The 12,847-nt window shown below is 46.3% G+C and overlaps 1 protein-coding gene and 1 pseudogene across 2 annotated transcripts; both read left to right on the top strand.

Moving 5' to 3' along the window:
- Positions 1-3,549: 3,549 nt before the first annotated feature.
- Positions 3,550-7,407, top strand: LOC136471687 (uncharacterized). 2 transcript variants are annotated; one of them, XM_066469433.1, is made up of 4 exons: positions 3,550-4,003; positions 5,087-5,166; positions 5,255-5,313; positions 6,076-6,239. In XM_066469433.1, exons 1-4 carry the CDS (start codon positions 3,713-3,715, stop codon positions 6,102-6,104), a joined length of 459 nt encoding a protein of 152 aa, XP_066325530.1. In that variant the 5' UTR covers positions 3,550-3,712; the 3' UTR covers positions 6,105-6,239. The 2 variants fall into 2 exon arrangements, with proteins under 2 accessions (XP_066325530.1, XP_066325528.1); XM_066469431.1 differs by having other exon boundaries at positions 3,579-4,003; positions 6,071-7,407.
- Positions 7,408-9,728: 2,321 nt separating this feature from the next.
- LOC136468901 (GDSL esterase/lipase At5g45910-like) lies at positions 9,729-11,389 on the top strand (annotated as a pseudogene).
- The last annotated feature ends 1,458 nt before the right edge of the window (positions 11,390-12,847 follow it).

The raw sequence follows: 12,847 nt of genomic DNA, 5'->3' as shown, positions 1-12,847 counted from the left end.
TTGACGGTAGTTAACATTCATCATAAACCGTCAACATAACTTGCATAAATGGCTAAAATGGATCACCACTGCCGACTTAGGGGTTTAAACTGACAAATTTCATAAGTTTTGGTGAATCTATGTTGTTAGTAGGATTTAATTAGAAAACTGTCAAGGAAGACCTATTCGTCAAAGGAAATCATGGTATTCCGCCGCGTAAACAACGTAGGAAGACTCTAGAAGGCAAATCACCAAAGCGGGGCCTGAGCCACTAACAAGTGGGGCTGGCTAGCCCCACCTGTAGGCTGGCCGGCTTATGGGGTCCACCTGGTAGTCCCTCATCGTTATGTCGATTCTCCATCGCCTTAAGAATTGCATCTCCGCCGTTTATTCAAGTCGGTTTGATCCGAGGGCTCAGGATTGATGCTCTGGCCTATATATACTTGCCAGCACTCCTCCTCTAGGGCATCCATGCATTTGATCCTGAGAGCCTGAGGGCTAGAAATCCTAATCCATATCTCCACCAGGATCAGAGTTAGCAATCAAGAGAAGATTAGTCCTCAATAGGATCTAGTATTTTATTAGAGATAGAGATAGAGTGAGAGAAAAGAGTGTCGGAGGAGTCTTGGCCTATCGGTGCTCTCTCTACGGCTTGTACCCTGGCGGAATCAAGTTCTTCTTGAGCTTGCTTCTGAGATTTCTCTGGTAATCAATTTCTAACTCAAGTAAGCATTTTGTTCATATTGTTCTTCAGGTTTACGACTCTCTTTTGAATACTTTAATCCTTGTAGCTCCTAGGTTAAAGTAGTATTCGTAGTGTAAGCGTGGTGCTTATACTCGGTTACTCGTGGATGTACCCTACTTTCCGGATCAGTGATAGCTCGCGAGGGTGACTCTTATAGCCTTGTTGAATCCTTTGTAGTTCACCTCCCGTTAGTAGGCCTAGCAGGACCTTGTTACTATAGAAGATATACTCTGCCTGTGTTTTCTCTAGTAATATCCTCAGAATTGAACAATAGAAGACAAAGCTTACCGAAGTTAGAACTAGAAGACCTTAGCAGTCTCCTCTACGCTCCTATTATCTAGTCTTGATTGTGAAGTTGGGTTAAGTTAGATTTGGTTATTCTCACACATGTTTCCTCGAGTTCGATATAAAACTGGGTACTCCCGATGAAGTACTACATCGGTATAATATCTGTGTGCTTGTGGATTACTCTGTGTGCATTAATTTATACCAATAGTCCTCCTGGACTGTCACATTATGATATAATATGTGGATTTTCCTTCAAGAAAATCGTGGATTGTTTCACTCATCAACATGGATATGTGCACCCACACCATCGTTGGTGGGCTAGGAACCATAGCAAGGGCACAATGTGTAACAGCGTGCACATGTAGGGCTTGTTTGGGGGGAGGGGAGCGTTTGCTTCGATTCTAAGTGAGATAAGCAATTTAATCTCGCCAAACACCAAGCGATGAGGGGCTGAATGTGAACACGCATTTATGACTAGGAGTCCTCGCAGGTGTTCACGATGGTTGGTCAAAACGTGTGCAGGTGTCCGTGATTTGGAAAACGCTCATGTTTTCCGTGCCCGTGCCGGCCTCATCCGTGTGCTCGCCCCCTTCTCTCCCTCCTGTGCAGGTGCGACACCGTAGTGCCATCGCCATCGCCATCGCCGCCTCCCTCCACCCGCATCGGCTCTCTGGCCTGGCTACTGCTTCCATAGGCGTAGATCTGTCGGCGGCGGGCAGGACCCTGCCAGATCTGGCCTCCACCGCCGGCTCCCTCCCACAGCGTCGGCTCCCTCCCCCACCGCCCACACCGCCGGCTCCCTCCCACAACCTCAAATACCTCCCCACCACAAGCTCCAGAGACGCCCGACCTCCGCCTGGAGCTCCTCCCCCTCCCTGAAGCACGGGCGGATTTCTGAGCTCCTACGTCGATTTTGAAGAAGGACCAGGATGTAAATAAAAACTTTTATCTGGATCCAGTTGCAAGGCTATAGACTCACAGAAAGTGTTGTGCAGTTTTAGAAAAGTCTAGGGGTCCCAATGCAAAATGTTATACCTGAAATAATCGAGACAGCCAAACGCCAACTTATTTAGACAATAGTCTCTACATCGTGGCTTATCATGTTATCTTGCTCCGCTTATAATCAAGACTCTATAAGCTGAAACGAACAGGACCGTAGGTGCGGCGTTGCGGCGTGATAGCGCGAATACTTTGCACGATGGCAATTACGATACCCCACCGGCGATGCAACGTAAGCAGACGCTTGGTGGCAGTGGGAGCATGGTGTAGCACAGAGCAGCCGCGCAGGTATAGCATGCATGTTGCAACACGACAGTGCGAGGACAACGCGTTGCATGTGAGGACTTGATCTAGGATAATATAGTAATAGAAGTTTAGGAAGTCAAGTGTGTAATTTAGGAATAACAGAACTGAGACAAGAATTCAGGAGGAGTTTCGGGGGTCCAAGTGTATAATTTACAAGTGAAATGATAACATAGAACAAGATAGAAAACCAAGTAGTATGCAATTTGTGAGTACCACAGGATGTTTGGTTCGCCGAAGCCACTGCACAATTACGGCACGCCATAGATATTGAAACAACTGTTTAGTCGTCCCAAACTAGTACTTCCTCCGTCCCAAATTATAAGTCGTTTTGATTTTTTTTTCTATACATACATTTTGCTATATATATATATATATATATATATATATATATATATATATATATATATATATATATATATATATATATATATATATATATGTTTAGATACATAGCAAATTATATGTACAAAAAAATCAAAATGATTTATAATTTAATTTGGAACGAAGGGAGTAGATGATTTAATGTAGCCCGTCATAGAAAACTACAGTTAAAAGATTCTCTCTCAATCCTAAAATAAACGCAAATCTTGCTTCTCGAGGAGTCAAACATTTTTAAGTTTGACTAGAAATATAAGAAATAATATCAATATTTGTATCTCTAAACAAATTTGTTATGAAAGTACTCCCTCCATCCCAAATTGTAAGTCATTCCAAGAATCTTGGAGAGTCAAAGCTTCTCAAGTTTAACCAAAATTATAAAAAAAATTACAAAGATTTATTACATCAAATAGATATACTATAAAAATATAATTAACAAAGAATCTATTAGTATTTAGTTGGTATCATAAATGTTATTATCTTATTATATAAACTTGGTCAAACTTGAGATGCTTTGACTCTCCAAGATTCTTGGAATGACTTATAATTTGGGATGGAGGGAATATATTCCATGCTCAGCCTAATGATGCTTATTATACATCATAAACATTAATATATTTGTTCAAAAAACATTAATATATTTATATATATATTTGATCAAACTTTAAAAAATTTGATTTTTTAAAGGTAAGATGTGTATTTATTTTGAAATGGAGCAAGTATCAAAAACCTTTTTTTAAAAAAAGAACTGAGTACAACAAACTTATCACACTTAAAAGACTCGGCAGCCAATTTGAGCACCACAACCGTGGCAGCGCCCCAACTGCGGTGTGGCACGCAGCGCAGTCGGAGGGAGACTCGGCACAACAAGTTCGACAACCTTGGCTCCCAGCCTTCACACACATTCCGCTCCCAACTTTGGCTCGCAGGAGGGATACTCTCGTATCTCCCCACTCAAGTCATAGCGCCGGCCCAGCCCAAATTCCTTCTCGCCGCTACGACCTCCGTGCTCCGGCGATGCAGCGGATTTCGCTGCGACTTCTGCGCTCCTCCTCCTCCGCCTCCACCACCTCCTCCTCCCTCCGTGGCCTGGCAGTACCCCGCGGCGGTTGGCCCGCCCGACCGGCGCTGCAGCCTCCGGTGCGAACCGCGGCGCCGGCCGACCACACCCGGTGGCCGCCGCAGAGGGGTTACTCCCAGTTTGCCAGCGGGTTCACCCCGCTGAAGCCGAAGCCGCTGGGATCCATCCTGGACATCGAACGCGCCAAGGGCCTCTCCCCCGAGCACCTCGTCGCCGCCTGGGATGACGTCAGTCCCCGCCCCTCACTGGTCATTTCATTATTTCATTCGTTTTTTGTGTGTCTTATATATAAGAACTGAGGAGATCCAGCTTGGTACTTATTTTAAGCACTGTGCCTGAAACGAATTTTGTGTGTGAGGCTATGTGAATGATCTGTTAAAAGGAAGAGAGGAAATGATATAAACGTTCATTCAAATCTGCTGACCTTTTCAATTGCAAATAACTTTCTAAGATGTTTGATAATGTGGAAGTTTGGACTTAAATTATTGCTAATAGAAGAACATGTCAGCCAAGCAAGTAAATTTATTTCTCTTACCATGTTTAAGGAGAAAAATAAGAAATAGCGATGATGTTTTGAAGCTATGGTAAAATTGGCCGTTTTGAAAGGTTCTGTTGAACTAACTTATTGAGATAATTAGGATAAACTGTGCTATAGAATCTCAATGGTGGTGATGTGGCCTCCACAGCATCATTCTAGTTACGTATTTGTGTTTTCACTTTTCAGTTCCGAGGATATCAGTATTTGACAGCATTTGTCCAACTGTCATGTCACTCTAGTGGCATCTCTGATTTTGCTTGTTTGCACCAAATAGTGAAGGGATTGGGCAAGTGGGTAGTATTCATTGGAAAGTTAAACAGCATTAGCACAATACTTTTAGAAACATTGCATTTTGTTATGGCTTCGATTGTAGAATTTAGTGCTGTAACCAACATTAGAGAAACATTATTTGTTGAGGATAAAACTGGCATTGTAGTTATAATCAGCATTGTTCTCAAAGGTGATTCTTAAGAACCATACTTTTTGTGCCGTAGGATGCATACATCCGTGCATGTGTGTGCATGTTGGGGGATATTCTCTTACCTTTTTGAACTTCTATATTCAGAAGGATTAACATTGTGGCCTCCAACTCTCTTATTTGGCCTGTTTAACCCCAAAATAAAGGTCAACAACAATAATTTTGAATGTAATATGAAATTGGTAATGTTTATTAAATTCTTTCGTTCTTCTGCATCAGTCATTCAGACTTTTGTATTTGTCCTGATGTTTTGTGTTCGTGACTTGTGTCACTCTTCCTTTTCTTGAATATTAGTATCATTTAGGAAGGGGTCATATAGGTGCATCTATGAAAGCGAAGCTTTACCGTCTCTTGGAACAAAGATCAGATTCATGGTATTTTTCTTTAACTTTGAGTTACTGGTTGCAGAGTTTGCAGTACCATGATTGTGAATTTTCTAATCTAATTTTGTTTGTATTTTAGCCGTCACTTTATTATTCCTTTGTGGAAGGGAAGTGGATACACCACTATGTTCATGCAAGGTACTGCTCAGTTCTTTGCTAAATATTCATAATTTTGATTGATCGTTCTTGTTTTCTTATTTTCCCTACTGAATATAGCACTACCATTCTAGCTACCTTTGTTCATCCTTAAATCGTTTCCCTTTATTGTGGAACTGCCTACTGTTGTGTTACACGTTTTGTTTACTTTGTTTAAATGGACCCTTAAAAAACAGCCTTGTAATACAAAGTGTAGAACTAGGAAGCTGAATACCGATATGATATTGATATCAGCATTATTGTTTTTTCTGTGCTTACAATCAAGATAAGCTTATTTTATGCTTTACCCATCATCGTCCTTCATGTATCGCACCAAATTTGATGCACAAATCTGTGGTCAGCTATAACTAAATAACACAAGTTGCATGATTCGTGCATCTAGATCTGAACATTTAACTTAAATGTTCATGGTATTAATATTTTCTCAAGGTATAGCAATAAGGGATTAGTCTGTCCTCTTATAATTTTTGAAGTGGCACTTTTGGACAGGAGGAAAAAGGCATTAACTATGTAAACCTTTTCACTCAAGAAATAAACAATTTAATACCAAAGGGCCTGTTTGGGAAGCATATAGTGGTAAGTTTGCATGACATGCAAAAACCATTGGCACCACTTACTATTTTTGAGCTCATTGTAGTAGCTGGCCTAATTTATTTAACCACGAGTTTGTTAGAATTCACACTGTTCTCTTTTGAACTTTTTTGGACTTACTGTTTCCTTTTGCTATACAATGCCCCAGTCCAGATGCCATACATGATCTTCACAGGACTTGAAGACTATAAAGCACGAGGCACTCAAGCAAGTCCTTACTACACAGTCACTCATTACACAGAGTTTGCAGAAACCAAGGACACAGTGCTTATTCGAGGAGATGTTGTTTTCACAAGCAAACTAACTGATTCAGAGGCAAAGACTCTTCTAGAGACTGCTCACTCATTCTACCTGAATGATGTGAGGTACAGACTCGTGGAGCGATTCAACAAAGAGACTCATGATTTTGAGTTCGGGGACGTCCTTCAAGTGCTTGACATGCCAACCATGTGACCTAGTTTAATTCCCAACCAATAGCAAATATTCCTAGAGCACATTGATTTTCTGTCACCTCAAATCCTCAATTTAGCACGGGAGATTTCTTTCTTGCATCGTCAAAGGGAGTAAGATGGAGTCACTGGATATCATACTGCCTTTGTTCACCAAGCATTCTGTGTCGATTTTGCTGACTGATTACACCATTAGAAATTTTTGCTGATTGCTGTAAGCAGATGAGGGTTTTCAGGGCTGGGACACATTCTATATATTTTCTGTTGTATTATTGTACCCATTAGATCCAATAATAACATTTTTACCATCTTGATGTATTTCCCTTTAATAACTTGGTGGAAAACATAAAGCAATTTGTTTGTGGGCTTGTGGCTAACTGATGGCAAATCAAACAAAAGGTCAGCGCGGGTTAGTGCTAAAGTCACCTAGTCTTATTGCGGAAATTAGCAGATACCTTTGGTGCTTCGGAGTTGATTTAGCTTTTGTTGATCGGAAAAAGGGTTATTGCTGTTCTGACTTCAGGTTTTATGACATGGCGCCAAATGCAGTTAGATGGATTTTCTGGTGGGTGGTGGCCTCCAAGAGTCTCTTTTAACCTCACTATCTAAATTATTATTTAGAGTCATTTAAATAAAAATTGCTCTCAATATCTTTTATCCTCCAACACGTTCTTTATATCTTAGTGCACACTTTAGGGAGTTAATCATGCTCTTAAGAATAGATTATGTCTATATTTAGGGATGTAATTTAAGATGCTGTTGGAGAATATTTTTTCTCATCAAAGTTTCTAATCCTATAAATAGACTCTTGCAGAGAAATTGTGGGTGAAAGTAGCCGAACTGATTAGCGGAGATGCGACGGAAGGACTGAAGGAGGCAACCTAACGAGACTTTCTGCCACGTGTGGCATTTATAATTGCAACATCATATTTCTTATATCAGACTAAACTTTATTTGATCCTTGGCTAGAAGTTCATTCTTGCATGCTCTTTTCTTTAGTTCCTTGTATGCAGGGAGCGTGACTCATAAGAGATATAGTTTGGTTGCTTGTAGGAGTACAAATCGTGTACAATAATGCTCCACAGCGAGCGTCCGGACAGACGGACCTGACCCACCCATGCCGCACGCCGCCTCCCGCACTCCGCCTTATCCTTCCCGCGCCACTCGTCAGTTCGCTTAAAAAAAAGCGCTGCTCCCTTCTCCAGCGCCAGGCTACTCGTCACAGGCAGCGCAAGACCGCTCACCACGGCCTTCTCCGGTTCCCTCTAGTGTCGCGGCACCGCATCCGCCCCCATCCCACGCTGTCCGCAAGACAGCATCGCTTCCTTCTCCAGCACGAGGCCGCTCGCCCCAGGAAGCACGAGGCCGCTCGCCGGAGCCTTCTCCAGCGCCCTCAAGCGCCGCGGCGCTCCGCCTGTCGTACGCTGCTGCCTGTGGTGCCGATGCTATCTCCGCCACCGGTCGCCTCACAACCGGCCGTGCGGACGCCCCGAGCTCCCCGCCCCCGCCGAGCGCACGCCTCGGTGCAGATCTGTGATGCCGCCGCTAGAGCCGCCACGTCAAGCCTCGTCCCCGAGCTTCCCTTCGCCTACGTGGAGCCATCGCAGTTCCTCACCAGGTAGGCCGTGGCCGCCGGCGACAATGTGGTTTCAAGTGTTTCAAGTCTATGTTTCAGTTGTTTTATACGTTTGTTTCAAATTTTTTATCTGGATGTTTCAAAAGTAGATCTTGGTGTTGCACATGTTACAAGGCTACACACGCATGTTTCAAACGCGTGTTTCAAGTGTTTCATCTTTTTAGACTTATGTTGCAAATGTTTTATTTCGATGTTTCAAAAGTAGATCGGGGTGTTGCACTTGTTGCAATGACTATACACGCATGTTTCAAGTGTTTCATCTGTCTTCAGACGTATGTTGCATATGTTTTATCTGGATATTTCAAAAGTAGATCGGATGTTGCACCGTGCCAGGTGGCTGGTGGAGAGCGGCCTACCGCAAAGATTTGGCTCCTACCTCATGCCTTCCTCGCGCAGCGCGCCTCGCCCTCTCCTCTCCCTCCCCTCCCTTTCCCTTCCCTCCATCTCGCCATGGCCATTCGAGCTCGACCTAATCTCCGTACGGACGAGGGATGGGTGATGGGCGTGGGACAAGGGAGCTGCGTGCGTCGGGCACAAGCGAGGGAGCTCCGTACGAACGGGCGTGGCCTCCGGAGCGGGATGGGCACTCAGCGGAGGGGGCTGCGTACGTCACGGTTTTTTTATTCAAGTGTACATCGCGGTTGGGAGCAGGATGCAGGCGCGGACGAATGGGATCCGCGTCCGGACACAGGCCTAGGGCTGGACGTCCGGACGCTAGGCTTGCCAAATCATGTAACATGAGTGTATCAAAATAAATATTAAAATATTGATTATTTTATGATATTATGTCATAATAACATTTAACTTTTCTTATCAAGGCTTAATTTGTTTTTAAATCACTTAATATTCATAATTATGTGCTAATGACGTCATTAATTGTACTAATACCCACTAATTCTCGCACGGGCAAGCCTGGCTCGCCGGATAAGACATGTGTTTCCCTTGGGCCTGGCTCGAGGGAGCCCTTTTGGATGCACGCGGCGTGTCTCAGCGACACGGCTAGGCATCGAAACACATGCTTCCTACACATGATGGGCTTGGCTAGAGACGATATGGGCAACCAAACATGTCATCTATGTTTACCCCTGACCAAAGTTTTGGGTCCGGTCAGTTTAGTTCTCCAAACAATTTGAATTAGCCCAATTTACCCTTAAATGCCAATTAGCTTTTTAGATAATCGATTCATTAGCTGGCAAAGAAAAACTTGTCTCTCAATCATTCTGTTAATCCTTTAGTAGGCTGCAGGTTCGGCGGCCTTTGTGTGTGAGCACCGTCACCTAAAAGGCCCCCAGAATCACATGAGAGTCGCCGATGAATCGCAAAGGAGGAAAAATACAGCTCATAAAATCAGCTCCACTCCTGCCTGCGTGTTGAGTAACCACAGATCCAAAAACATATGCAAACTGCTCTCACATGCACTTTTGTCTGATGGGTGAGGCTTTGCAGCGAGCGTCGGAAGTATGTACGTGTTCGCCGGAATCCGGCTGGAAAAAGTGAGGTTTTAGCGAGGGCCAGGGGCGAACGCGTAGAGCAGGCGAGGAGCCTCAAGAGGCTATAAAAACCTGCCTCCTAGTCACCCGTCTCATTCGAGTGCTCTGGCGGCCTACTGCTGTACGCGGAGGTAGCTAGCTGCCGAGATCTTTCTTTCATCTCCTCTTGCCTGCCACTTTGCACGTTGTGGGCGGCGCCTGTGCGTGCTTCCATTGGTCGGTCGGTCGATCATGGGGAGCCAGCAGAGGCAGCGAGCGATTACAGGTGCCCCCCCCCCCCCCCCCCCCCCCCCCCCCCCGCCGGCGTCCGCGCTGATGCTGACCCTGCTGCTCTGCGCGTCGTCGTGGGGGTGGTCGCAGCGGCGGCGGCGCAGAACTACAGTGCCATCTTCAACTTCGGCGACTCCATCACGGACACGGGCAACCTGTGCACCAACGGCCGGCCGTCGCAGATCACCTTCACGCAGCCCCCCTACGGCGAGACCTACTTCGGCACGCCGACGTGCCGCTGCTCCGACGGCCGCGTCGTCGTCGACTTCCTCAGTGCGTTAGCGTTTCATTCAAACCCAACCGCCCCAACGACATTCATCAATTCATCGATCGAGACGCGCTGTAATTGTGCTCAGTGCTGACGAATCCATGAATGGCATTGCACAGGCTCCCAGTTCGGGCTGCCGTTCCTGCCGCCGTCCAAGTCGAGCAGCGCGGACTTCAAGCAGGGCGCCAACATGGCGATCACGGGCGCGACGGCCATGGACGCTCCCTTCTTCCGCTCGCTCGGGCTCTCCGACAAGATCTGGAACAACGGGCCCATCAGCTTCCAGCTCCAGTGGTTCCAGCAGATCGCCACCGCCGTCGACTGCGGACAAAGTAAGATAGATACTGTATACATGATGACCCTGCTATTATTATTATAGCAGTCAATCACAAACTCGATCAATGCAATTCGCTGGGCCCTGATGGATTTGCCGTGTGTCCTGTACGGCGGCCGGCGGGCAGGCTGCAAGAGCTACCTGGCCAACTCCCTGTTCGTGTTCGGCGAGTTCGAGCAGGCCAGGAAATACACCCCCAAGATCGTCAACACCATCTCGAGGGGCATTGATGTACGTGTGCACACAACGCAGTCATCACAAACTCTCTGTCAGTTGACGGGTTGACGCATGACACATGATGCATTTGCCCTGATGCATGTATGCAGAAACTGATCGGCCTGGGGGCGACGGACATCGTCGTCCCCGGGGTGCTGCCGATCGGGTGCTTCCCGATCTACCTGACCATCTACCAGAGCTCCAACAGCAGCGACTACGACGACCTCGGCTGCCTCAGCAGCTTCAACGACCTGTCCACGTACCACAACACGCTGCTGCAGAAGAGGGTGGGCATCATCCAGAGCCGGCACAGGAAGACAAAGAATGCAGTGAGACCAGTCTCACTGCATTCTTTGTCTTCACGGGGTGTGGCAGGGTTCAGCTCGGTGTCTGCGGATCAGGCGGTGGCAAGTACAACTACAAGAACAGCGCGCGGTGCGGCATGTCGGGCGCCTCCGCGTGGCGCCAACCCGGCGGCGCACCTCAGCTGGGACGGCATCCACCTCACCGAGGCCGCCAACAAGCAGATCACCGACGCCTGGCTCAAGGGGCCCTACTGCCGCCCGCCCGTCCTGCACAACTATAATAATAATCCATTCATGGATGGGTTGCATGGAGAGCATGGAGGCAGCGCGTTATTTTTTATAGTAATTTATTTATTTATATCCATATAAAGCTTGGTTGGATTAATCGCGGCGGGGGTTCATTTTTATTGCATTGGTCGGTCCTTCATTCGACCATTTTTTTTTTGTTTGGAGGAGGTGTTTATTAAATGCGTTGCTCAAGAAAAGAATTCATGGCAATTATGAAATATATATGATGATAATACCATGTTCACTTATAGTTATAGTCCTTCAAAATGTTTTAAATAATGAGCTATGACATTTAGCGACTGCCAGAGATGCACATGCATCCCTCGGCCCGTTGGCCCGGCCTAAAACTTGCCTTTTTGGCCTGGCCCAAGCCCAACCAATGGAGCATGCCATGCTTGGGCTGCTCCCTAGGCCCATCGGGCGGCATGGCCTGGCCCACTATCTAATGGGAGGCATGACTGCGGACCATTAGCAGGGAAAGAGAATAACCCCCTCCCTGCACCTAACCTTAGTTCATTCGTCCCCCTCCCTCAGGCGTCGCACTCGCTCTCGCTCTCTCCTCTCACGCCTCGCCTACTCGCCATCGCTAGTCGCCTCCACGCCTCGCTGCCATTGCCTTTACCCTCATTGGCGACCTCTCCATTGTCGGATCTTGCCGCTCTCCTCGCTAATCATGTTCTCTCTCGTCTTCTAACCTCTCATCTACCTCTCGGCCTCTCGTCGCCGCCCACTATGCCTCGTCGTTTGAAGTTCACTGTCCGTGGGGGTCCTGCCGCCGCTCTGTGTTTTCTCCGGCTCCGGGCTCCAGCTTTCCAAGTATAATCCTAACCCTAACCTCGAGGTCTATGGAGCCACTAATCCTAACTCCATTTCTGTGAGTGTGTCTATGTGTGCTGCAAGTGCACCGATGTGTCGTGCGTCGTGCTGGTGTCGCATGCATCATTGAGGTACAGAGCTGAGAATATGACAAGGTCTTGTGGTGACCATGGCTGACGATGATGTCCTCTATCCTACAACCATCAATGAGGACCTCGTCGCGACTAGGCTGATCCTCGAGGACGACGACGGTGTGTGTGAGGATGTTGCTGCCTTGTTCGGTAGCAGTGTTGTTTCGATCAATTTGGATGTGGGTGCAACAGCAGGCGGTGCTGGTGATGGAGTCTCCAACTCCAATAGCATAGAGCTAGCTTGGCAACCACAGGTAAGTGTCCTAGATCCGCTGTCTGGAATGACTACGATGAGGTCTTTGAGACTGTTAAAGGTAAATATGTTAGATCTACTGCTAGATGCAAGTTTTGTAAGGCTAAATTGTCTGAAAAAGTATTATGACTTGGATGAAAAGCACCAAGAACTTGAGATGCAATATGGCATTCTTTGGGATAGCAACTCACATCTTCCTAAGGCAAAGGAAACCTCTACTTCCTCCACTAGTCAAGGTTGTGGAAAATGTTTTAATCTTGATTTGAATGCTTATTCCATTAACCTTGCAAACATGGAAGCTATGAGAAAGGAGATTGCTAGGCTCAATGAAGTCATTGGAAAAGGGTGGATAAGTGTGATCCAATCAATGACAAGAAAGTTGATGAATCAAAAGGGCCATAATTCAAGCAAGGAAGGCATCCCTCAATCAAGCATGGGCTCGGTCACACAAAAGGAGCCTAAGACAAAT

The sequence above is a fragment of the Miscanthus floridulus genome, chromosome 8, assembly GCF_019320115.1.
Source record: "Miscanthus floridulus cultivar M001 chromosome 8, ASM1932011v1, whole genome shotgun sequence".
Taxonomy (NCBI): Eukaryota; Viridiplantae; Streptophyta; class Magnoliopsida; order Poales; family Poaceae; genus Miscanthus; species Miscanthus floridulus.
This window is presented reverse-complemented; position numbering and strand designations above follow the sequence as displayed.

Excerpts from the sequence above, each read along its gene's own strand:
- LOC136471687 (XM_066469431.1), top strand. The coding sequence starts at position 3,713 with ATGCAGCGGATTTCGCTGCGACTTCTGCGCTCCTCCTCCTCCGCCTCC. Across the intron at positions 4,004-5,086 it reads TCGTCGCCGCCTGGGATGAC|TATCATTTAGGAAGGGGTCA; the intron begins GTCAGTCCCCGC and ends CTTGAATATTAG. Across the intron at positions 5,167-5,254 it reads GAACAAAGATCAGATTCATG|CCGTCACTTTATTATTCCTT; the intron begins GTATTTTTCTTT and ends TTTGTATTTTAG.